Here is a 26124-nt window from a genome sequence, read left to right as displayed (position 1 = left end):
TCAGCTCCAACACACCCTCGGCTCACTTCTCTTACCCCAGCCCCTGCTGAGCGCAAGCCCCTCCGCCAAGGTCCGGGAGCCGAGGGGGTTCCAGGAGACCCGGGAGGCCAGACCCAGAAATTCCGGGCATCTCCAACCGGGCTGGAAGCAGCCGGCGCGACCCCGAGGGGAGCCAAGACCCTCAGAGCAGAAAGAGGTTTTCCCTGGGAGTCGGCCCACACCGGACCCGGAGAGCGAGGGGCAGCGGCGGGAGCGGGCCAACCTGCCGGCGCCTGGCGGGGTGAGTCTCCAGTGGCTACAGGTTGCCTGGGAGCAGATGCCCCGCTCCCGAGGGCGGCAGGCGCTCGGAGCGCTCGGGAGGGAGACTTGTGTTGGGGGGGGGGGGCGGGGGGAGGGTGTGAGAGACGGAGGGAGGCAGGGGAGCCCGAAAAGGCCCCACGCGGGCGGAGAGCGAGGAGAGAGCCGAGGGCGCGCCTCCCAACCGGGACCCACACAGACCTTGGCGCCGCAACCTGCGCTTCTTGAGGCCGAAGATGCGCACTTTGGAGAAGATGTCCACCAGGTTGCCGTTGCAGAGCCCGCGGTTCTTGCTGGGGCTGCTCCGCCTCCTGCTGGCCGACGGCCGGTCCCAGTGCTGCTCCCGTGCCTGCCGCTTCTGGCGGATCAAGCCGCTGGCGATGGCCGCGGCCATGGTGGCCCCGGGACCGGGTCCGGAGGAGGGAGGGGCCGAGGGAAGGGAGCTGGGGACACAGGAGCGGGAAGGGCCGGCGAAGAGGGCAGGCCGGAGGGGCCGGGGCCGGGGGCTGGGAGCGCTCAGTCCCGCCTGGGACCCATCGCCCTGTCCGCGGAGCGCGGGGCCGGGCCCGCAAATGCGCCCGGGGCGCGGCGGGGCGAACGCCGGGAGCCCGAGGTCGTGCCCGCCGCCGCGGCCGCGTCGGAGCCTGGACTGGGGCTGGGGCCGCGGGCGCCGCCGCTCGCGCCGCCTTCCTGCCCGGCCCGCCTCCCGGGCGGGAGGTAGAGCCGGCCGCCTTCTTCCCGGGCAAGGGATGGAGGGCAGGTGCCGGCCGGGTCCCGCGCGTCGGTCCGCCCAGAGCGCGCTGGGCAGGACTCAGCGCCGGACTCGAGCGGCCCCCCGGCCGGTGCCGCCGCCGCCGCCGCCGCCCGCTCTCGGAGTCCGCCGGTGATCGTCAAGTGCTCTGGAGATCAGCATCTGGAGAGCGCAATCTTCTCCCCGGAGATCTCTAATCAGAGCGCTTCGTTCCCACCCCGCTACACTCCCCTCCCGTCCCCCTCCTATGCCAGTCTTCAGAAGGAAAGAAAAAGGTATATATAATAATGCCTTTTAAAAAATATTAATAATACTGTAAAAGAAAGCTAAAACGGATGGCAGGGGGTGGGGTGCTGAGAGGCTGAGCCAGAGCGGGTGAAATTGAAGGAATCATCCGTGCGCTTTTTCTTGGATGAAACTCGCAGGTCTCCGAGGCTTCCGAGGCTTAGCGAGGGCTTCTGGATCTTAACGTGCCTCCTGGTCCGCAGACACTCTCAGCAGTGGTTGGAACGCGAGGTGGATTCCGCCCTCCCCGCTAATCCCTTCAGCTCCAGAGCCTCTCCACCCCGGGAAGGAGGAGGGGGAAGGAGGGAGGAGAGTGTGTCCTGAGGAGGGAGGCGCCTCCACTCCCTGCCTAATCCACCCAAACTTGCTGGACTCTCCCTTCCGCTCCCAGGAAAAGTAGGCTTGTCATTTTGAAACCGTAGCAGAGCAAGAAGGAGGGAGGAGGGAAGGGGACAAGACGTGGAGAGGTGGTGTGGAAAGACCCCCTTCCCAAATTTGCTCTCTAGCACTTGGAGGAAGAGATGGCAGCAGCTGTAGCTGCTGCAGAACGGCAGCGGGAACGGAATACTGAAGAAGCCACCGCAGAATATTAAGGGCGGGCGGGGTGTCACAGTATTCCAGCGACAACAGAAAGCAGCCGGACTGAGGGACACTCCAGTTTGAGCTGCCGTCTTTGGCGTCCCTGGGTAGAGAGCCAGGGAGCAAAGCATATGAACTGTGTCTGAAATTCAGATACAACAGCTGCTGCCTCTTCTCCTTGATTTCCTGTCTGTGTCCTGGCAGCATTCTGTCATGGATAACCAAAAATACGAAGGTCCAGGAGGAGGGGAGCAAGTGGAGGGCACCCTAGAAAAGGAGGTTGGGAGAGGAACAATTCGTGCTTGGAAGAATACAGATCTTTGGTTCCTAGGACACACTCCGAGCCACAGAACTATGAGTAGCTTGTGCTCCTGTGGCTTCTTACCTTTTCCTCTTCCCTTTAGACTGCTTGCTTATCATTCCAAGAAGGTAAAGAAAAGAAACGCACAAACTAGACTTCTCGCAATCCAGTGTGAAGAACGGAGCAAAGAAAACTCATCTGATAATTGGTACTTGTAACAATCACTTTTCTGGTGACCGCTTTAGAGCTGGAAAGAGGAGAGACACACTGGGAAGGCAGCCCTGGGAGCAGTTCTGAACCAACACCCACTTTCTCTTTGCCTCAGGAATAGGCAGTAAAGTACTACAGAGACTTGCAGCCAGGCAAGCGGGAGAAGTTCAGACAAGGGCTGATTACAGGGAGGCTAGACTAACCTTCTGCTCTAGGGAACTTATCCACAGTCTCTCCAAGGAAGCAATTAGTGCTCAGCTGTTTTTCACTGTATTTACTAATAAGCCTCTCTTGGGGAAGAGAATTTAATCTAAGAGGAGTGTTTAGATTTGGGTCCAATGCAGATATCATTGGCTTTAGGATAATGTATATACTATTTAACATTAAAGAACATACTCTGTAAGCTTATTTTCCCCACCTTACCATGTTTTATCTACATGAAATCTATATATATGTAATAACTATGATTACTAAAAGGAATATGCATGAGTAATTTCCCCAGAAATTTGCAATCCTTAACCTCCTATGAGAGAGAAAAAGTGAAGAAAAAAGGGTGTGTTAACTATTTTGCTCCATGTCTACCTTTTTTTTTTGTTTTCTGTTTTACATGTCTTTGTTCTTACATGTTTACTAAGTGTATTTAGTATTGCCATGATCTTGCTTTAAAAGGGAAGGACATTTGCAGAGATGGATACATCTAATAAAAGGCTATTCAAGTGTTTCTTTTAAGAAATTCACCGAAATAAGTCGTATTGAACAGAAGTAGTAGCTACTCCTACCTTCCATTATTGAAGAGTGGCTATCTGGACATTTCAGACAGTACAGATTGGAATTTCCGAACGACTTTACAATTAAAGCAAACATATTTACCTAAAGCTAGTAATGAGTTTTTCAAAGACGCAAAATGTTAAGTATAGTGACCTTTTCAATCTAGTACAACTGCCCCCAATTACATAACCTAGTTAGCTTCTTTTTTTTTTTTTTTTAATCCTCGTGATATATGTGTGTAGTATAATAATTTGAACAGAGTGAGATTAAGCTGCTTCTTCTTATAGCTGTGTTAATTCTTTTCTTTCCAGGCATTTTCTTACAATTCAGGGTTCTCCCCAATTCCTTGGATTGTATAATCCAAGAGGAGGTCGGTTTTTTGTCTCCTTCAGACCCCTCCCTTCAACGCCCAGCTGCGGTTTAGCACCGCGGACAAGGATCCGGCCTCAGCCAGGGCGCGCGGAGAGCAAGCAGGTTCCCCTGAGCGTGGGCGCGCTGCTGGCTGCGAGGGGCTCCGATACTCTCTGCCCTTAAAAGCAGCTTTCCGCTGCCCACCCCAAGCCACCCAAGGCGGAAAGGAAATTAACCCTCACGGCTTCCACTGGCATTAATAACCCACCTTGGAGCATGAAGCTTTTCAGCTTTTTGAGAACCAAGAAATACTCTTTCTTTCCTGATTTATTCCAACCCCTGGCGCAGCGCCTGAAACAGCGGACGACTCAGTCTCAGGGCGTCTACTCAGAGTGTGAATTTCACAAGCCTTAAACGCTTCTATCTTAGGTGGTTTCTGGTTTTAAGGGAGCATGGGGTGGGGGGCAGCACTTGGGCTAATCAAGGTCTTTTAGCTTAATCTCTACGTTTTCCTTTTACCTCCCCAAAACGCTGTTTAGTTGTTTACAGATAAGAGGTAAGCGAAAGAAAACGCAAGAGAGCCATCTGCTGTCTTAAGCTGTGATAAAAGTGTAGCAAAAAACCAGGGTGAAAACCGTTCAGGGCGGGTGAACCGAAATCCATACCTTGCTGTAATTCAGAAAATAATGTTACACTCATGAGAACCTCCTCGGTGTCGTTCATTTCACCTTTGAATGTATGAAAACAAACAATATAGTACTGACCAGGTAGAGTGGCTCCTGAGCAACCTGTCAGGAGTCTGAACTCTGATTTCAGACAGTCTCGTGCGTTTCTGGATTTTGCTCCATCCTGGCTGTATAATGACCTCCAGTGAGTTGCTTCAGTTTCTCTCAGTCTCAATTTCCTCACCTCTAAAACTGAGATGATAATAAAATCTCCTTTTTAATTCTTGTGCAGTTAAATTTAGTAAATGAATGTAAAGATCCTTGTCCAGTGTCTGGTACATCCTCAGTGCTTAAAAATGACAGCTATTATTGTCATGATGTCCCAGATCACTCATTTCTATCTCGGAAATTCTTTTCCAATTTCCATGCCTTTTTCAAGATCAAAATGTATGTATTCCCATGTATATTTCCTCACCTCTGAACTGGGTACTTGAAAAAGATTTTAAGTAATTAGAAATGTAAAAATTATTTCACTTTGGCAAAAGAAGTCCAAGGTGAAACTTTGGTTCATAATTGACTAAATTTGTGAACTTAGCTCTGTAAGGCTCTTTCCCCACTCACTGAATAGAGATAATAAAAACATTTCCGTCCCTCACAGAGATTAATATGTGTGCCTATGAGAAAACAGTTCTAAAACTGTAAAGTACCACACAAGCATTAGTTCATTGGAAGCTGATTCTTCAACTACTTCCCTGTGCTCGCAACGTCTCCAGAAGATGCCATGCTCCCTTTGGCCCCTCTACTTTGCATATGTTGTTCCATCTATCTGGAACACTTTTACTGCCTCTTGCCCACACTCCCCTCGGTAATATAAAACAGTAGCTAAAATCACAATTGGAGTAAAGCAATCACAGGCTTGACTGTGCATCCTTGAGCAATTCATCTAAACCTCTGTAAGTTTCTATTTCCTCTTCTGTAAAATGGTCATAATAATGCAATAAGGTTATTATGAGGATTAAATGAGAACATGTATATAAAACACAGCAGTGCCTGCCAAATAGTGCAAGTTCAATAAATGATAGCTACTGGTAATCATTTAACTCATCACTCAGGTCTTCATTTCTTCAATGACCAAGTCCTACACTGACACTTCTATGAAGATGTCTAGTAGGCATCTCGGGCTTAACATGGCCAAGGTTAAACTCTCAGTCTTCTTTCTCAAACCTGCTTTCCAATCTGCCCCATCTCTGGAATGACATCTCCATTCTTCTTGTTCCTCTGGCCCCAAAACTTGGGCATTATACTAATCTCATTTCTTTCTTTAGTACCTCTTATGTAATTCCTCAACAAAATGTATTCACTCTATCTTCAAAATAGATCTACCATATGATCACTTCCCACTATATGCACTGCTACCTACCACCATGATCTTTTGGACTATTACAATAGCGACCTGATTGGTCCCTTAGGATTCACCCTTGGTCTTCTTTGATATGCCTTCAACACTGTGACCAAAGTGTTAAAGGTATAAATCAGATTATATTACGCCTCTATTCAAAATCCTCCACCTCAGTAAAAACCAAAGTCCTCACAGTGTCTACAAACCATGCTCCATGTGATTTGTATCTCTCATCTACCTTCATTTGTTATCTGACACCATCTCTGCTTCTCTCTCTTCATTCACCAGTTGCCTTCCTCAACCTACCTGGCACATTGCTATGGCAGGACTTCTCTGCTTGCTCTTCCATCTGACTCTCACCTCCTGCAAAATCTTTGCTCACTTATTATCATCCCAGTTGAGATCTTCTCTTACAAATCTAGCTAAAATAGCAACCTCCAAACACAGTCAATCCCTTCTTCTTTCCCTGATTTAAGGTTCTGCATAGCAGTCACAACTTTGAAAAATTCTATGTATTTTTATATATGTATTTTAATATGTATCTTATTTATTTGGACTATCTTGCTCTTTTAAAACACAAACCTAAGACACATATTTTTGTGTCTCATTTGTTGACTGCCACATACCCAGTTCTTAAAATGGGGCAAGGCAGAGTAGGGGCTTAAAGAATTAAGAAGTTGGATACAAAGACAGCCAAACAGTTAACACCAAATATGAGGAACAGAAAATCTTGCTTAGCCCAGTCTGTCAAGGATAAATTACCCCATGGTGCTTGATCTCTTTAAGAGAAGAAAGAAATCTAAAATTCTATTTGGAATATGCACAATCTCAACCCCATAAATAGGATATACAGAGTCCTCTAGACTTTGCTTGATCATTTAGGCTCAACTTAACATGACACGTAGTTTTTTTTTTAAAACCAAAACATTAGCAAAATATTTAATATGAAAAATTCATGACAATTCTATATTAGATATTGGGTTGGCCAAAAAGTTCGTTCGGGTTTTTGTACGATGGTACGCGAAACCCGAACAAACTTTTTGGCCAAACCAATATAATCGTATATTTATATACGATTTAAAATACCATTTCAATTATTTAAGACCTAAACCTTCAAGTAAGTTAATGTTCCAACAAGAACAATGACATTTATATTTTGGCTTCCTAATACAAGTTGTTCATTATCACAACCTTCCCGAATCACCATTCTGTATCCCTAAGACGACATGTAGTTTGAGTTCTGAGTTCCAGCAGTGATTCTTGGGGCTTACTGAAGGTTGCAAGACTGACTTCACTTGGATTGGAGAGGACAATGCTACTGATCTTTGTGACTCATCCCGCCCCCCAATACACATCCTGTTTTCTCCCTTGCTTTCAGGCTGCCAATTGACAACATGCCCCCTTTTCAAATTTGTTACATTGAATCAATCATTGGAAACTAGATGAACATATCTGATCATCTATAAATACAAAAGTAAATGAAGTCTAAGGGAGGTGAATATATAAACAAGAAACAGCCTTATTGATACTGATTTCATTATTTAAAGAGCCTTTTCCCCTTGCCTTCTGCATTTTTGTTATATTCTAGTTTATTTTATTGAGTAGGTTGCTTAAATTCCAAATATGTAAGTTTTTGTTTGGTTTACTAAAAACGAGTACATTATTTCAACTTCAAATAAACAAAAAACTCTAAAGAACATATTTTGTGACACTGATGTCATTATTAAATGTTAACACTTCTTATTTTCACAAAGTAACAGTCTACCTATTTTTCTTCATATATGTCATTGCCACAGCCATTATTTCAATGTAACCAAATTCATCGGATCTAAGAAACCATTGACTTTAAGATGCATCATTTAGCTACAAAGGAAAAAAACCATTTTGTTCAACTATGTCACATCATAGATTACAAGATGTATATCAATTTCAGAGATATTTATTAAAAAAAACCTTTGCATCTTAGAATCAACAAAATGGGGTATAATGGGACTATGTAAGTCTGTAAGTGGGACCGTACCCTTATTAACCCTGTCATGCTCTGTATTTTGCTTAGACATCATACATCTTTTGGTTAAAATAGATTTTAAGTGCTTCAGAGAAACTGTGTTCTGAAATATCTTTAGTTTCATTATTATTGTTGCTGTTGTTTTAATTCTTTTATCTCCCTGTGAGTCTGAATTGGAAGGATAGATAGGGTGGAAACAAATATTCCTCAGATATTTCCTGCTTACTTATTTGATCATCTCCACACAATAAGCGACTCACTCCATTTTGTCACATGGTTCCCTTTGTGAGTCAATCACTTTTGAACACTTAAAATTAAGGATGAAATATGAAGGCCCAACATTTTTTCACAAATAAGTTATCATAAATTAATTTGGGATGAGCTTGAGTAGGGTTAAAAAGGATATATTGGCATTTATGTTTTCATCCTTTGTTCCGGATTAAATGGGTTTTATTTGAAAATGCATGAGGTAATTCTGAGAATTTAGTCAATATTGATGACCCTTTTCATTTTTTAGTCATTTGGAAGAACATCAAAAAGTAATGTTAAGATGCACTTGGGACAAATTTTCAGGTAGTTAATTAAGAATGAATGTGTATCCCTTCCTTATAATTCAAGTTCAAAACCTTATTTTATTTTTTCTGTGATAGTATTATTGACCTTTATTTTAGATTCAAAGGATAATCGAAATGAATGTTAAAGTGTTTTAAGTTAGATTTTTCAAGAAGTAATTGATTGCATTAATGTTATAACAGTCTTGTTGATTAATTTTGCTGGATATATTTATTTCTCATAGGGAACAGATTTCCATCTATTAAAAAAAAACCTGGAAGGAATTTTATTCTCACTTAATATTTTGATTCAATAAAGAAAAAGTGGAAACTATTGGTACCAAAAACTTGTGAACATTCTTACCTATAGAAGCAATACCAGATTGATATAAGCAGATGGCTTCGCTTTACAAATCTAGTGTATTTTTAAAATCTGACTAATATGTTGGAAAAATACTCTCAGTGGTTTCCAGCCTGCTTTATTAAAGTGAACCCAAAATGTGCATAGCATTCATTTCAGAGTTGTGAGCATTGACTTATCTTTCCTCACTCTACATGAGTTGTGGGAGATGATAATAACATCGATTTAACGATATATCAGTGAATCGGGTTTTTAAAAAGAATACTGAATATATGTGTCGATGGACACTTAGGTTGCTTCCATGTCCTGGCTATTGTAAATAGAGCTGCAATGAACATATATACAATGGAATATGACTCAGCCATAAAAAGAAACGAAATTGAGCTATCTGTAGTGAGGTGGATGGACCTAGAGACTGTCATACAGACTGAAGTAAGTCAGAAAGAGAAAAATAAATACCGTATGCTAACACACATATATGGAATCTAAAAAAAAAAGGGTTCTGAAGAACTTAGGGGCAGGACAGGAATAAAGACTCAGATGTAGAGAATGGATATGAGGACATGGGGAGGGGGAAGGGTAAGCTGGGACAAAGTGAGATAGTGGCATGGACTTATATATACACTACCAAATGTAAAATAGATAGCTAGTGGGAAGCAGCTGCATAGCACAGGGAGATCAGCTCGGTGCTTTGTGACCATCTAGAGGGGTGGGATAGGGAGGGTGGGAGGGAGATGCAAGAGGGAGGAGATATGGGGATATATGTATAGGTATAGCTGATTCACTTTGTTATAAAGCAGAAACTAACACACCACTGTAAAGCAATTATACTCCAATGAAGATGTTAAAAAAAAAAGAATATTGAATATTTCAACAGAAAAAAATTATTCAATTTTCAAAAAAATGAGAAATGAACTTTCATTTATATTCTCAATACAAAGATTCTGTGTGCACTTATGATATAGTCTTATCTGTATTTAACATTGTAACCAATTTATATTCAATGATCACTAGAATGGTCACTTTCATAGCAATTAAAGGTTCTAGGTTAACTATGTTCTTTGTATGTAGTATAAATGGGCTAAACACATATATGAACATGTGCACCCAGGCACGTATGCACACACATACACATATGCATGTGCCAAAACACATAACTAAATTCGTAACTCTGGTAAAGATAATTGTAAAGCGTTAGTGATTTCCAAAGAAAAGTGACTTGCAAACTCCCAATTCAAGAATCTTAGAAAACTATTTTCATTACCACCCTAAGAATGTAGACGATATCTACCTAAATTCACTTTTGAAATTTTTCTCAATAATAGTTCAATGGAAATTAAGAACAAATTAGAGTATAGGTTTTAGTCATAATTCTTTGAGCACAAACTGAGACTATGTCTCTCTCAATTTATAAAGCACCTAAATAATCTTGGTATAATAGCCTGTGAAGAACTTTTACATGTATTGAAGTGGGTGTCATGATTTCCATTTAAGATAAATGTTAGGTCCCAGAGCTGTTAAGTGATTCTTATGTTTACAATGCTAGAAAGTGGAAGAAACAGATCTTAAGTACATCCTTTTTCTACCAAGCTATCTCCATCCAGCTATTTAAAATTTGACTAACCTGTCACAGCACCAACTCTAGGATGGGGACTCTCACATGGGATTCGAGGACTCTCAGCAGTTTCATGGATGGATTTAGGATTATCTGTGATTCCTCCTGACATTTGTACTAAAGGAAAAAAATCGGGTGAATGTGCATTTTTATGGAACCTGGGTTCACAGTTTTCATCCAATTCTCAAAGTGACCTGTTTCCAAAGCAAGAATAAGAATCACAACTGTAGAGGGAGGGAAAGAAGGAACACACAACACCCAGTACTACATTTCTGATTATAAAAGTTAATACATACTCATTAAGAAAAAGTTGGAATATAAAAATAAATGATAAATAAAATCACCTCTAATCTTGACATTAAACGTTTTGGTGTATTTCTTCTGGTTAAAAAAAAATCATTACATGAAAATTTGCTCTCATATTTTTGGCACACTTTAGTGACTAAGAAACACAACTGAGGCAAAAGCCAGTGTATCATTCATACACTTTAGCTACATGAAGTCCATCAGAAACTACTATATTCTACATTCTATATTCTCTAAAAGCTCTTTACAACTCAAAGATCACTTCCTTCTAAGTCATGCTCTAAGTGTTCTAACCTCTGGGACCAATGCTTGCTTTAGTTTTCAGAGTTTTAGGAAGTCTAGCTAAATAACTTTAGCCTTAAGGTTCTGAAAAAAATTGCTATTTATCTCCTTCTAATCTGGGAATCTACTTCTAAAAACTGCATGTGAAAGTAATTTCCAAAGTGCAATGCACTTAAGAAATGTTATCATTATAAGTTGATGCCATTTTGCGGGTTCAGCAGAACCTAGCTCCTACTTTGTACTTAAGAACTAAACAATTATATCCTTAAATTGATGCCCTGAGTCCTTCTCAGTAACCTACAATATGTTTCCTATTGCTTCTGTGACAATTTGCCACAAATTTAGTTGCTTAAAAACAATACATTTATTCTCTCGCAGTTCTGGACGTAAGAAGTCCCCAAGTCAGTTTCACTGGGTTTTGGTCAAGATATCTACAGAGCTGGTTCCTTCTGGAAATGCTGAGGAAAGAATCTGCTTGTTTTTTTAATCTTCTAGAGGTCAACTTCATTCCATGGCTCAGGGTCCTTTCCTTGTGTCATTCCAACCTCTTGCTTCTCTTGTCACATCTACTGCTACTGATTTTGCCCCCATTCTGCCCCCCTCTTCTAAGGGCCCTAGTGATGACATTGGGCTCACCCAGATAACCCAGGATCATCTCCCAGCTCAAGATCTATAATTTAATCACATCTGCCAAGTCCCTTTTACCATCTAAACATACAGTTGCAGGACTAGGGATTAGGACTTGGACATCTTTTGGCGGGGGGCAGTGGGGACAGGTATTATTCAGTCTACCAAGCCTACCCTCTATCTAAAGCACATGAAAATAGAGCCCTGCCTAGCATTTCATAATCACCACCCCCAACCCCAAGAGCATGGACAAGGTAACTGCTCCAGAATGCCAGTTTTTAAATGAGAGTACTGTTTCCTACAAAATATAATTCTTTTTAACAACAGCTGTTTACTTGACTGAACCTGACTAGTGCCTGCTTCTGCACCCCCGTTGCTTTACTCCCTGCTCTCAATGATGTCTTATTATTGGCTGGGACTCTCTGATACCACCTGCTTACCTGAATTTCTTATGACTTTAATTATTGCATCTCTCAGAAAAAAAAAACAAAAAACAGTACAGCAATTTTCAGACACTGTGGAAACAGAGCCATTTTGTTCCCCTGCGGGTTGTGAGGATGCATTTTCAGAGTCACACATAAATCCATGAAGAATTTAATTCCTTGAGTTTATCACACGCCTTTCATGAGATTTAGGGCCATAGAATTGAGCTGAATAAAACTAAAGCTAGACATGTGATGCTCTACAAGATGAGATTTAGGGCCTGAGGCTATCACCAAATGAAGGAAATAGATTCAGAAAGTCTTGTTTTCCCCATTCCATTTTCGTTTTTTTTTAGCTCTAGGGGTAGTAGGTAATTGCTGTTTCCTTTCAGAAATTTAGACTAGCTCCTTAGGTAAGAATTTGCCTTCACTCTAGATTTGACACTGACTACAAATGAAAGGTATCATTGAAGTTAAAGATTTTTTTAAAGGAATCAGAAATATTTTTCAGTGAGTTTGATATGGACAGAGGGATAGAAAGGAGGAACCTCAGAAACAAAGAATAATTTCAGGCAGAACGTCATGGCAAGTTTTAAATAAACAAATTCTGTGGCCCTGGTCTCTAAATGTCTCTTTGCTCACTCCTTTGGCCCTTTTTCCCTTTTTATGTTGTCACTCACTTTACCTTCCTCTGAGTCCCTACAGAGGTTTGAAACTGGTTTCTAGAAATGAGAGTATCCAATGGTTGCAAGAAGCCTTTGGCTGTGAGTCTGGAATAGCAGCTATTCTACTTTGCAGGCAAATATATATAATTTGAAACACCGAGACATATCAGTAAATGGGTCTCTTCCCAATGAACAGGGATAAAGGGTCCAAGCAGAATTATTCTTCCCCCAGATACCTAACTGGTGCAGCCACCTGGGCTGAGGAGGAGAGAGCCCCGGTCACGCTCACAGACCTGTGCGCACCTCCGCATAAAATGAGCTTAGTGATCTTCTCCAGGGATTTCGTTGTAGCAGGACAAGTCTCAGATTAGTTTATGTCAGGGAATTCTGACTACAAACAGGAGACAGCAATTCAACATGTCTTTATACGACGAAGATTTGATTTTAGCTCTTGGTGCCCTGCTACAAGAGCCAGACAGATACTCAAGCGCTGCGTTCTACTTTTCAGGTTACTTAGGCAGATAAACCAGCTGTCCTAATTCCCGGACCTTTATTGTAACTTCTTTACGTGCCCTCTGAAGGGGCACTGTACCCTCCGCCTCAGTAAATGCATTCCCACCAACTCCCAGCTTCTCAAGCTTCCGGGGATGATCTCTTTGCCTCCCAAACACTCCCAGCCACCCCAGTGCAGGGCTCCGGACCCGAGGGCTCACCTTCCCAGGGCCTGGTACATGCGGACACTTCCCAGCTACTCACTCAGTGACTGGGGAAGGAAGGAAGAGAGTAAGAAAGGAAGCCCCTTGGGTTCTGGACTTCTGGTCTCTTTAATTCTCCACCCAACAGTAAAACACACCTGCCCTCGGGTCCCATTTCCAGCCCTCACCTCCTTTCTCATCCCTGGTAACACTGTAACTTTTCAAAAGACTTGAAAACAAAAAACAAAAAAACCAAACCAGCACCTTCTCTGAAGAAGCTACTCTCACTCTTGAAGCACTAAAAGAGGTCAAAGGGGCAGAGGTTTGTGGAGGTCTTCAGACCCCCGGATTTTCTGCTAATCGCAATAAACAGAGAAAATCACTAATAGGTGCATCAGAATCATATCTTATTCCTCAATTCCAATCATTTCTAGATTTGAACTGGAATCTTAATTTGTTATTATATCATTATTCCCTACCTTTAAAAGTTAGAACGAGAAGTAATCTTAGAGATGATCTAGTCTAATAACCACATTTTACTGAGCAATAAACTCAACCCCAAGGAGGTTAATTAATTTACTTAAGTTAATTAGTAAGTTAATTACAGTAAGTCCCCAACATACAAAATGAGTTCCATTCCGAGAGCGTGTTCGTAAGTCCAATTTGTCTGTAAGTCCAACAAAGTTAGCCTAGGTACCCAACTAACACAATCGGCTATATAGTGCTGTACTGTAGTAGGTTTATAATACTTTTCACACAAATAATACATAAAAAAACAAACACAAAAAAATAGAAAACATTTTTAATCTTACAGTACAGTACCTTGAAAAGTACACTAGTACAGTACAACAGCTGGCATCCAGGGGCTGGCATCGAGTGAACAGGCAAGAAGCGTTACTGACTGGAGGAGGGAGAGGAGGTGGGAGATGGTAGAGCTGAAGGATCGTCAGCAATAGGAGATGGAGGGCAAGCTGCAGTTTCACTCACGCCTGACGCTGATGGCACAGGTGCTGGTTCCTTGCTGGAACCAGATGCACGTTCGCATCTTTGAAAGTTCTCAACTTGAAGGTTTGTATGTCGGGGAATTACTGTAATAAGCTAACTGGAAGCAGCTCCAGGCCTGGATTCCGAGTCTCCTGATGTCAGGTGCAATGACCTGTCCATTGCACCTCTTACTTCTCAGAAGAGCTTGGCTACACTGGAGAAGACTGCCCATTATACGGTCCCCAGACAATTCTGGAACACAAATCTCCTCTCTCCTTTCTTGTTAAGTGCAGCCAATTTTTTTTTTTTGCAGATACATCCACTATTCTTAAAGAATCCGAGTTGTCTACGAATTACTTCATCTGATTTGCAGAATGGGCCCCCTTCGGTCAATATTTTCATAAAAAGATAGTGTTCATAAAGGCATATGTCTTAAGTGACATAATCAGCCTCCATTCATTCATCCATCCATTCATCCACTCAATTAACAAATCTATGGGGCACTAACTCTCCATCACTACGCTTGACCCAGTATTCAGACAGAAATAAAAAGCGATTCTACCCTCATGCAGCTCAGACTATAGGGGAAGATGGCTTCATACATAAGCGGGACTGAGTGTTAGAGATTCAGAGCATAAAGCCTGCACAAGGAGAGTGGGAAGAGGAGCCAGCCTACCTGGTGTGGGTCAGGAAGGGTCTCCTGGAAATAGTAACATAGCAAGCTGAGATTTAAATGAATGAATGAATGAATGAATGAATGAATAAATAAATAAATAAATAAAAGATAGCAGGTGTTCTACCAGGTACACGAGAGGGGCTTGGGGATTCCAGAGGGAAAGTGTCAAGTGAGAGAAACCCCAAGTTAAGACACAGCTTCACATGTGAAGTTAAGTGAAAACCGTTTCATACACCAACAGTGCCCAATCTGTGTTGGAGGGAAGGGTACAAAGAGCCTTAGCTGGTGACCATATTAGGAGTTACTGGGGGAAACTTGCACCAGCACTAGAACCAGCTGAGCATATAAATATTATGTAAGGATACACAGAGTAATGTATTTCCATGTATGTTTGCAATATGATCCGCTTACCTACCTGAGTATTTTCATGTCATGTCACAATTCTCATGCTGCCCTTTATCCACACTTTTCTATCAACCTGAGAGCCAGGGTCATTGTAGCTAAATTGTACACAAAACAGTATCTCTGTGACATATGTCATTAAACATATGTATATACACATAAAATAGACTGAAGGGCAGTATTAACAGCGTTTATCTGTGGGTGGTGGGTTATAGCTGTTTATATTTTTTATTCTTTGTACTTTTCCCCCAATTTTTCCCAAGGAGCATGTGCTAACTTCATAACCGTAAAAGGTTGCCTTTTTAAAAACAGAGATATTGATTTAGAAGAAATAGGAGGACAACACATATGCAAAGGAGAAAGTCTTTACGTTTAGCTGTGGATATCATTAGCTGATTAGATTGTTCTTTCTTCTAAATTGCAATTAATTTTATTACTCCTTTTAAGGTGAGAACATATTCTATTTATATGGTATCAGAAGGCTTGTGCTAGAATTCTTAAACATCAAAATCTTTCCCTTTCCCCTTCTGCTTTCAGAGATATAAAATTTTACTGTTCCAATAAGATCACTCTAAAAACACAAACAAAACAACAAGAAGAGTAACATCGTTTTCCTTGAAAAATCAAGTTGCAATCTTTAAGACAACCTTCAATATAGATTTTTAGGATATGAAGAATATAATTCAGGGTTGATAGTGTTTACAAGGTCTGGTGTCATAAAGAGCAAAAGTAATTTCCTGCAGTAAAGTATTGCTCTTTTTATGGCCATTCCTTGGCTCCTAGATAAACAGACCCAATTTTAATTATAACACACTTATGCCCCATATCCCAGTATTAATGCTGTACTGATAAACACAGAAATGCAACTCTGTCATTGGAAGACCCTCATCATGCTCTCTCTGTATGGCTATACAATCATTCAGTCATGTTCTTTTTACCTTAGAGGGTCTTAGTTACTTGCAAAGTTTTCTCCATCAACTTTCCTGGCTAGATGTTATCAACAGTTCAACCTCATCTTCCTCACAGAGGTAAATTATTTTACACTGTAACAGTCCTTGACAATTCAGTCTAGATTAAAACACACACACACACACACACACACACACACACAGTTAAAAAAATATTGCTAAACCCTCTGGGTCTGTCAAGGAAATAAAAATTTCTTCCACACAGAGTTCCAGAAACTAGTTTGTTAAATTCACATTTACTCTTCTGCTCAGCATTTCCATCAAACAGGCTTCAAATCATCTACTCCTGTTTTATTCCAGCGACACCCTTCAGGGGATGCCTGATTTCCACTGGCACCCTCCATGAACTGAGGACACAACAGATCCAATGTCACCCTCTCCTTTCCAGATGGCTTGAAATTTAGAAGGTCCTCCCCAGTATTGGGCCTGAAGCCTGATTTTGTACTGCTCACTGGAACAAAACATGTTTCCCTCTTCCACATGACCATCTTTAAGTGTTTTATTACAGAACACTATTGATTTCTGTCCCTCTAACTTTCATACTTTTAAATGACATTGACCCCCCCATGAGAGCTGTCACCAAGGTCATACAAAACCTAAAGGTTTTTTCTGCTTGTCTATTGACTTTTTCTGCGTGTCTCTCGAACTCAAGAGAACCCTTCCACTCTCGCCTCTCTGCTTCCTTGCCCGTGGCTTCCTAAGTCCTTACGTCCACCCTCGCGTTGTCTCAGTGCCAAGTCTTAACACCCATGTTTTCTCTAGACCTTTCACTGACACTTCAATGAGTAGTTTACACTCACTGTCCTTGCCATTTCTTCCAAGGATACATTTTGATGTTCTCTTTAGTTGCAAGCACTAAGACTTCAAAATGAGGCTGCATTTATCTTAGTTCTCTTAAAACCTCTCCCAGAGAGATTTTCAGCTTCACTGAGTCAGGGACCTTGTCTGCTTTGCTCACTCCTCATGCCTGATGCTCCCAGAGCCTGGCATCGTGTCTGGCCTCAGAAATGATTCAGTGACAGTAGGCGCATGGCTTTGGAAGGTGGATTTCCTCCGGGTAACCTGGACAGGGTGCTGATGGCCATGTTAAACCTTCAGATCAGAGCTGCACGCTGCAGAGACAAGTAGGGTCGAGGTCTCGGTACCCTTCACTGTGCCGAGGGTCTGAAGAACAAGGTTGACCCAGCTTGGACTTGCCTTTAGCACCTCAAGTCTTCTTCACATCGTTTCCTACATAAATTAGTTTATTATTTTAACCCAGTGGAACTCCATAGCTGCTGCTCATGGGAATCACATAAGAAACCTAAAAAAAAAGGATCTTTGGGGGTGGGAGGTGGGTCCTAAGTATATAGAGAACCTTCTCTAAAAGCTCTCCAAGATCCATTTCAAATACTACGATATTATGTACATGATCAGAACATTCCATTAAAATTAAAGAGTATATCTTTCCAAGATTTTCTGGAAGCTTATTCTTTCTTTCATGTGCTGATCTGTAGCATTGCTCTGCAATTTTTCTCATATGGAAAAAAAAAGTCCTTTAACGGAAGACAGTCTGGCCCATTGGAAAAGAGGCAGGTTCTTTTTCTGATTTTTAAAAAAAGGAAACCATAAATACATAAATAAGCAATATCATCACAGAATTTCATGGGATGGTTCTGGGCAAACTTTGGTTCTTGGATCTCTTGTAACTGCCGGCTGAATTGAAATATGTTACAGGCAAGTTTTCTAAAATGAAGGAGCTTTTTTGTTTTGTTTCGTTTTTATAATTGAAGTTATTTGTCAATCAGTTGCACTTATTCACTTTTGCTAAGCTTCTCTTTTTTTTTAATTATAGCAAATTAAACTAAAAAAAATAAAGTACCTAAGAAGAATTCTGAGGGCAAGAATCGGGTTCTAAAATTCTAGTCAAAACATTTTTCCTCAGTGTTTAACATAGGGGACAAATTTAGAGGGAAGAGAAAACCGTAATCACATGATTTTGAGATCAGTTTTGGTGAGGTGGACAAAAGAAGCAGAGGGAAAGATGGAACAGCTAACCAGTTATCGTAACACCCTGAAGCCCTGTTTTCTCTCTTTTCTTTTTCCTTTTAAATCCTTTTTAGCCTTAATTTTTCACTGTATCCATCTCCATCTCTTTTCATTGATCATAACATGGAAACGACTAAATTATCAATAATAACATTGGTGGTATTTTATATATTTTCTTCTTATTATTTTAAAGGCCAAGTTATTTTTATCCCTCAAAACATGTTCAGATACATTAAAACTAACCAAAATTACTGATGCCCTTTTCCCGTAAAACACAATTTGTATGTGTTTGTAGTCAGAACCCACACTCTGCTCAGCTCTAACTTCTCACTGTGTATAGAGAAAATGCTTTGATAGCAATAAATCAGAAATTGACTAATAGAAGATTTTCAGATTGTCTTTTGTGAATATGTCTGTTGAATCAGATTGAATTAATGTTATTAATTATATATTGGTATATTATCTAATTAGTTTATGATTCTAATTTCACATACTATTCTAATCATCTCTACAGTTTAAGTAACTGAATATTAGTCTATGTATTATTATTGCTTTTAGGTACATAAATATGCATACTACATACATACATGTTTTTGGTTTCTACAACTATGACTCAGAGTAGAGAACACATTTTAATTACACGAGTAATTTACTTTGGATTACAATTGTTGGCAAAGCATGAAACTATAAATGTCCATAACCAACTTGGTTAATATTCTCAAGTGATGACTTTCCTAGTAGCAAAGGGAAGATAAAAAACATTTTGAGTACTTGCAAGTTTCAAACTTTTAATTTGCTTCATCACTAAGGCAAGGAGGTAGACCTTGAATAAGTCAGTGACTCACAAGACAGAAGCCTTGATTTGATAAATAAATGCGGTCCATGCAACAGCAGAAAGCAGTCTCCAAGCTGCAGTGGTCCTTAATGGCAGCTGGTTCTCCAAAACACAACATAAGGAAACAATCCAAATGTCCAGCGATAGGAGGATGGAAAACAAACTGTGGTATATTCACACACCCCCTGAAGGACTCCTCCCCAATTAAAAAGAATTCCAAATCTCTGGTATACACAATAACAAATAAACCTCAAAAACATGATGTTGACACTTAAAGAAGCCAGAAACAAACAAGTACAATCATGACTCCATTTAAAAAGTGGAAAATGTTACCTATAGACATCAGAAGAGTCTGTCTCTGAGGCAGAGGGTTGATTGGAAAGGACAAGATGGAACTTTCTGGGGTGCTTGAAATGTTCTTTGCCTTGATAATGATGATAGGGATGTGCACATTTGCCCAAATACACTGAGCTGTACCACTAAAACATCTGCATTTTACTTTGTGTATGTTACACTTCAATAAAGTTCTATTAGAAGAAAACAAATAACAACAGCAAAAGCACCTACTCAAAGGACCCTAGCGGCAGTCCTGTGAACAACCGTGGCTGATGGAGATTGTCTGGAAGACCACACTGCCCCACCCTCTACACCACTATCTCCATGAAAGATCCTCTGACACTGGGTGGAGATTGGGGGAATATAATGTCCTCCTGGGGGTGGTTGGTAGCCCCACAGTCCAAACTGTGACAAAGGAAACTCAGTTCTAGCTTTTGTTTTCGACTGAGTGAGATACAAAAGGACATTATGGAGCTTTAGATACAGTACAATGAAGTAAAAGAAAAGAAAAGGCACTTATTCCCGAGAACATATTTTAATAAAACATTTCCTACTAAAGTTGAAATGGTAATGGGAAGCTTATCACTTTTTACAATTAGATTCAGGCAAATTGTGAGACTGAGTTGATATGAGGCCAGGATCTTCCTTTCAACCCCTTCAGAGCCGTCTCGAGCAGCCACTTGGTCCCCTGGTACCCTCTGATGAGTGCTCACTAACCAGGCAACCTACCAACAGACCTGCCCAGGGCTTCTTGGTCCTGATACCCTAGCTGCCCCCAACCACAACCGCAACACACACAGATACATAAAACCCAAAAGATATACAGATGTCCAGCAAAGTGCCTCTTCTTCGTGGGGCTTCTAAGTTGTCATCTAGCTACTGTGGCCAGTTAATCTGAAAAAGCATTAAGTGTATTCCCTTTTCCTGCTCAGGTAAGGGGTTTTAATTCTTAATAAAATATTTTTAACCATATTGTATAATCTCAAAAGAATAAGATAATTGGCAGTCCTGCATCAGGTAAATGAAGGGGAGATTCTGAAGGCTGGATGGCGGTGATGGAAAGGTCTTGCCCGGATCTCAAACATCCTGCATAAATGAACATTTACTGAGTGCCAGGCTCAGTAGCAGACCCATAACATACATTATCTCTTAATCCTGAGATGGCCTTACAAAGCAGAGACCGTCCCTTCCACTCCCCAGTTGGGGAAGCGAGGATGCTGCAGGGTGACAGTGTCTGAGTCTCCTGAGACCAGCTCAAAGCTGCTTCTTAGTGCCCACACCATGAAGGTTATGAGAATTTATGTGGTAATGGAATGAAAAGAACTTCAAGGTGCTTGGAAGCTCACTTCTAGTAGCATTTTACTGGGAAGAGTTGAGTTTTGAGGGATGCATTAATCCTGCCACTTTCCCCCTGGGGCCCTGAAGGTCATGCTTCAGGCCTTGCCCCATTCCCTGACACAGTGCTGAGTAACAGGGTCACTGCAATTTCCAGAACCAAAGTCAGCAACACCAGTCCCCAGTATTATCATCCTTCTCCATATGAGAGGCAGACCACTGGGGATAACAAAATGTTGGCATTTCAGCTGGCTGTGGAAATCACGGGATAAAATATTTTAATTAGTGTCTGACCCAAAAGATCCAGACCCTTGGGCCACCATGCCAAATCAGCAGGAGAAGTCTATCCTCAGGGAGCTTAGCTGCTCTCTTCCTGTAGTTCTTCTGTCTTACATTTCCCATTTTCCAGAGCAAAGTGAGTCATGTTGTTTGTTTACCACTAATACTTAGTACATGCAGGAAATTGTTGATAATATTTGTTGGAAGAATAAATGACTGTCAAAACAAGAAAGAAGCTGGTGTGATCAACTTACCAGTTTCATAGGACTGTAATTATGGCATTATGTCATAGTTTAATCGACAGCATTGTGTCTTCCTTAGTTGGACATAAAATATAGTGCTTCTTACAATCAATAAAATACAGTAATTAAAAAAGAAGATGATAGCTATGGAAGACCAGGAACAGAGATTCAGCCCAAGAATTATGTTTCTAAAGAAGAATCCAGAACAATCAAAGAAGAAGCAATCATTGAAGATACAGTGAAAGAAAACGTTCCAAAAAGGGAGGGGAAGAGGGAAAGCTAAGAGAATGAAATGGGTTCACTGGGTTCCAGGGAAAAGTAACTAAGAGAGACTCCTGAAAACTTTTTAAATTAAAATAAAAAACATGCTTTACACACACACACACACACACACACATCCATCCATCCAGACCAAAAGTCGGCAGTAAAAATATCTATGAAGGAATAAAAATCATGCTGATAAAAAAATAAATGAATGATTGAACGAATGAGGGAATACTCCCAGAATACATAACTGAAATCCTTCCCACAGAGCCTTAATTTACTTTCCAGGGATGTTTGCAAATGCATGTTCTTTTTCTAGACAGGAATATCACTGAGTACATGAGAATAAACCAGCTCAGAAAGGCCAGATTAAAAGGGTGAGGATGGGGGTCCCTGGAACACCAGCGGAATGAAGAACGTTTTATACAACTTGAAATACACATAAACTCCCCTTGCTTGAAAGGATGGCACTTAAGTTTGTCACAGCACCTGCAAGCCTTCCTCAACCTTGAAGGATGCTTGAGAAGATTTGACACCCACTGTCACTGCGGATAAAGTTCTCTCTTTGCATCTATCTCCTTGTGTGAATTAATGGAACCAATTGAAGATAATGAATACATCAGAATAATTCCTCACTTACACGACACTTATGTGGAAGCTTTTTGCATGGGCTGAATTGTGCTCCCCCCAGATTCATACGTTGAAACCCTAACACCCAGCGTCTCAGAACGTGACTGTATTTGGAAACAGAGCCTTTGCAGACGGGTTAAATTAAAATGAGGCCCTTGGGGTGGGTCCTAATCCAATGTGACTGGTGGCTTATAAAAAGAGAAAATTTGGACAAAAAGAGAGACACCAGGGATGTGTGTACAGAGGAAAGACCATGAGAAGACCTAGCTAGAGGGTGGTCATTTTCAAGCCAAGGAAAGAGGCCTCAAGAGAAACCAAATGTGACATCTTGACATGGAATTCCCAGCCTCCAGAAGGGAATTATTTATTATGAGAAGACAAATTTCTGTGGTTTAAGCCACCCAGCCTGTGGTACTTTGTTATGGTAGCCCTAGAAAATGAATACACTGTTTGAAAATAAACTCACTCTTCTGTTAAATGGAAAAACTCTGAAGTCAAGAAGGCCAGCCTTCACACCTGTGGCACTGGTTAGACCAGGGAATCGCTTTATACAGGATTTCGACAAGTGCCACAGAGGTCAGGTCATTCACCGGTTCTGCCAGCAAGGTGTTGATGTGTTGACTTCCATGGAGGTAAGAACAGGCAAATCATCAAGTTTTCATTTGTGACTTCACAGTCTGGTCTTGGAAACTAAGCCGATTTGTGCACATAGAGCACCATCCCCACACGACCAGAGACCCCTTTTAGCGATTTGCTGAATGCACAGCAATGAAGTTCAGTGGCACAGAGAGAGGCCACCCTGTGTATTTACCAGGAATTATTTTTCTTAGTCAAGCACTGTTAAAATTAATTATGATGAACATCTGGTGAAGAATGTCTTTGCGAAATTAATGTTTACAATTATTCTCTCTGCTCTTATTTCTTGGGTTGATATTGAATATGAACATGGGAAGGATATTCATTTAGTTCCTAATACAAACTGCTACTAAAATAACATCATGGTATACTTCTCCTAATAAAGTCCAGGCCAGAAAGAAAACCTCATTCAAATAAAACTAGTATTTATTTTTTCCTTTCATTTGTCAGTAAGATTTATGTAACTTATTTTCCTTTTAAATTTGTCTCCTTGGAATCTCAAAGCTTAATATATTCTTTAAATGTAATTGCTATCTTCAGCCTAGATTTCTGGTATGACTTTCTCCCTCATCACTATATATTATTTAATCTTCAGTCATTAAACTAACAAATATGCCAAACTGGGTTTTTTCCCATAAGCTTCTTGAAATTCTTTTCTAGAATTAGATAGGACATAAATAATAAATAAGAATTGTCCTTCTGAGAAAAAGGAATACCTTTATCCAGGAGCCAGTGGTTCTCCACTGGGAAGATTTTGCCCCCCAGGGCTTATATGGCAAAGTCTGGAGATGTTTTTAGTTGTCACAACTAGGAGTGACAGGGGCTCTGAGCATCTAGTGGGTAGAGGCCAGGAGTGCTGTTAAACATCTTACATTACTTCCCATAACAAGGAGTTAACCACCAAAAATGGGAATAGTGCCGAGGCTGAGCAAGCCTGCTTTGGAGCTGGCACATCTGCGATAATTAGGATAGCTTGGTAAAGTCATGGTTGAACATTGAACATTTGATGAATTAACAAAGTCTGATGAGTTTCAGATTCTCCATCAATCTCTAACTTTTCCCGAGTTATACTTTCTAGATCCAGAGAAATAACTGCTCAGTATAATTCTGTGCATTTCATAGACCTCTGACCTTGACCTCTTTTTCTCTGAGTATTGGTGGCAGGGCTTCTCCAGACCTCCTGGAAAAAGCTTTAGAGTTATTAACGGCACCAGTACACAGGCTCATTGAACGATGATTAGACATGGCTCAAAGCTGTAGCCAGCTTCCTAAGCCCTCTCAGTCCACCCTCTCCTTTATTTTTGTCTGACTTTCCATGATCCCAAGAGTGAAAGTACATCTTTTCTGTACATTATCTCCTACTGTAAGCCCAACTCTGACCTTTAGAAAAGTTGAGTGAAGAAGTTAGAATTCGGCCAGGAAGGCCCCTGGAAGTAACTCAGGACACTTAAATACACCACTGGTCCTGGCTGCATTTGAGTAACAAAGCTTTGTAAAAATCTCCTCTCCACGCACTGATGGAACAGTCCTCCATCTTTATGCCGGATTCACAGACTGCAAATGCCAGTGGTTTTTATACAACTGCACTATCCACCTGAAATAGCCTCAATGCGAGGAGAATTCAACGGGGGTATAGCCGTACTGTTTGTATTCAATCTATTTTATGGGGGAAAAAAGCTATTGGGTCCAAAGGCCACCAAATGCTCCCGTTAAATGGAAACGGGGCAAAGAACTGTCATGCTTTGGAAGGAAATAGTATGAAGGGAAGGGTCAGAAAGTGAAAGAACTATGAGATCCAAGAGGAAGGGGTAAAAGGTGGGGAGAGGGGAGAAAGGGAACATGGCAGAGGGATGTGTTGTAGCAGACAAAACAAGGTAACTCAAAGAGCTCTGGAATGCGATGTAGAATTCCTGGGCTCTTTTCCTCCTTAAATTGGCAAAATGGCCTTGTTCAAGTCACTTAAACTCTCTGGACCTGCAGAATAGAGGACTTGCTTTGAATGATCTTGATTCAAGTCCTTCCAGGCGCTATGTGTGCCTTGGGTGGGCTAGCAAGAAACTCAACAATCAGCACGCCTAGATAAGCAGGTTTTCACACACAGGATTTAAAGTGCAGAAGGGGGGACTTCCCTGGCGGTCTAATGGTTAAGACTCTGAGCTTCCACTGCAGGGGGCACAGGTTCAATCCCTGGTCGGGGAACTAAGATCCTGCATGCCACGCGGTGTGGCAAAAAAAAAAAAAAAAAAAAAAAGTGCAGAAGAACAATGTAAAAGGGTGATTGGGAGGGTGAAACGAGGTCTCCTCTTCCTCTGGGACTGCGTAGGGAGACACAGGCATTCAAGGGAGCCATGATTCTCCAGTGGGGGATGAATGAAAACAGTTCTCCCTTTGCTCACCTGTCCTCTCCAAGGTGAATTGGAAAGCAGTAAAGGGAGATAGAGCGGCCTACTTTCTATTCTTCCAACGCACAAAGCTTGAGGCTATGGAATAAATTGCCTTTTTCTACCTGAAATACTTGGTAGGGCCTAACCTTTCTTGTCATCCAGGTTTCCGCCCCAATTATCACCTGCTCAGAGAGCTCTTCCTGACTGTCCGATCTAAAGTAACTGCCAGTCTCAAGTAACTACCTGAGCTCTTTCGATCACATCTAATTTCGTCTGCGGAGATCTGTTCTGAGTGTCACAGCTTGTCTTGATTTTTGTCTTTACACACTTGAGATGTTTCTCCCTCCACCAGAGCAGAGGCTTCGCAGGTCTTGTTCACTGCTCTGTTCCCAGCACCTGACACTAGAGCCAAATTCAAAAAAGATTTGTTCAGTGAATCAATGAATAAATACATATGAAATACTGCAAATAAAATTTACATGTGGGAGAATCTGAAAAACAGAAAATGGTAAGAACAGATGAAGTCCTTGGGGAGATAAAAACTCCCAGGAGAAGTCACCTGGAAGACGCAGAAAGGGGACACAGCCTGATCCTGCAGGTCAAGTGAGACCTTGAGAGTCACCAGAGAAGAACCTCGTGAATTGGAAGCAGCAACATTGTGGAGAGATTGATGTTATCAGCCTACCCAGTCCTGGTGCCCAGACGCCTACAGCTTCAAATCTCAAAAACCTGGGTTTCATCACAAAGCAGGGGACAGGGCTGCAGTATTTCCACATAACTTAACAATCTTCATTAATAGGTATAGTTGTCTCGAAGGGTGTATGCTCTCTGGGATAGCTGTAGCTATTCAATCTCAAAGCTAATAAATGCTGAAATTCTACACTAGCTTTTAACTATCCTAGCTAGATTTCTCCCACTAGAATAGATCACTATTTGTTGATTTCCATAAATTCTACCAACATGATAAGACCATTTTATCCATGCATC

General features: G+C 41.4%; 1 protein-coding gene across 3 annotated transcripts in view; it reads right to left on the bottom strand.

Annotated features, from left to right (window-relative positions):
* Positions 1-26124, bottom strand: part of FGF14 (fibroblast growth factor 14) — a 621633-nt gene that overhangs the window by 181647 nt on the left and 413862 nt on the right. Inside the window, exon 1 of one of the 3 annotated variants that reach the window (XM_061170733.1) lies at positions 499-691. The exons of the other annotated variants lie outside the window; for them this stretch is intronic. Within the exon in view, the coding sequence (XP_061026716.1) occupies positions 499-691 (193 nt within the window). Of the gene's footprint in view, positions 1-498; positions 692-26124 lie in introns of those variants that run through there. 3 annotated transcript variants of the gene reach the window in all.

Source organism: Eubalaena glacialis, chromosome 16, assembly GCF_028564815.1.
Source record: "Eubalaena glacialis isolate mEubGla1 chromosome 16, mEubGla1.1.hap2.+ XY, whole genome shotgun sequence".
Lineage (NCBI taxonomy): Eukaryota > Metazoa > Chordata > Mammalia > Artiodactyla > Balaenidae > Eubalaena > Eubalaena glacialis.
The sequence above is the reverse complement of the archived record's forward strand: the minus strand, read 5'-3'. Positions and strand labels throughout refer to the sequence as shown.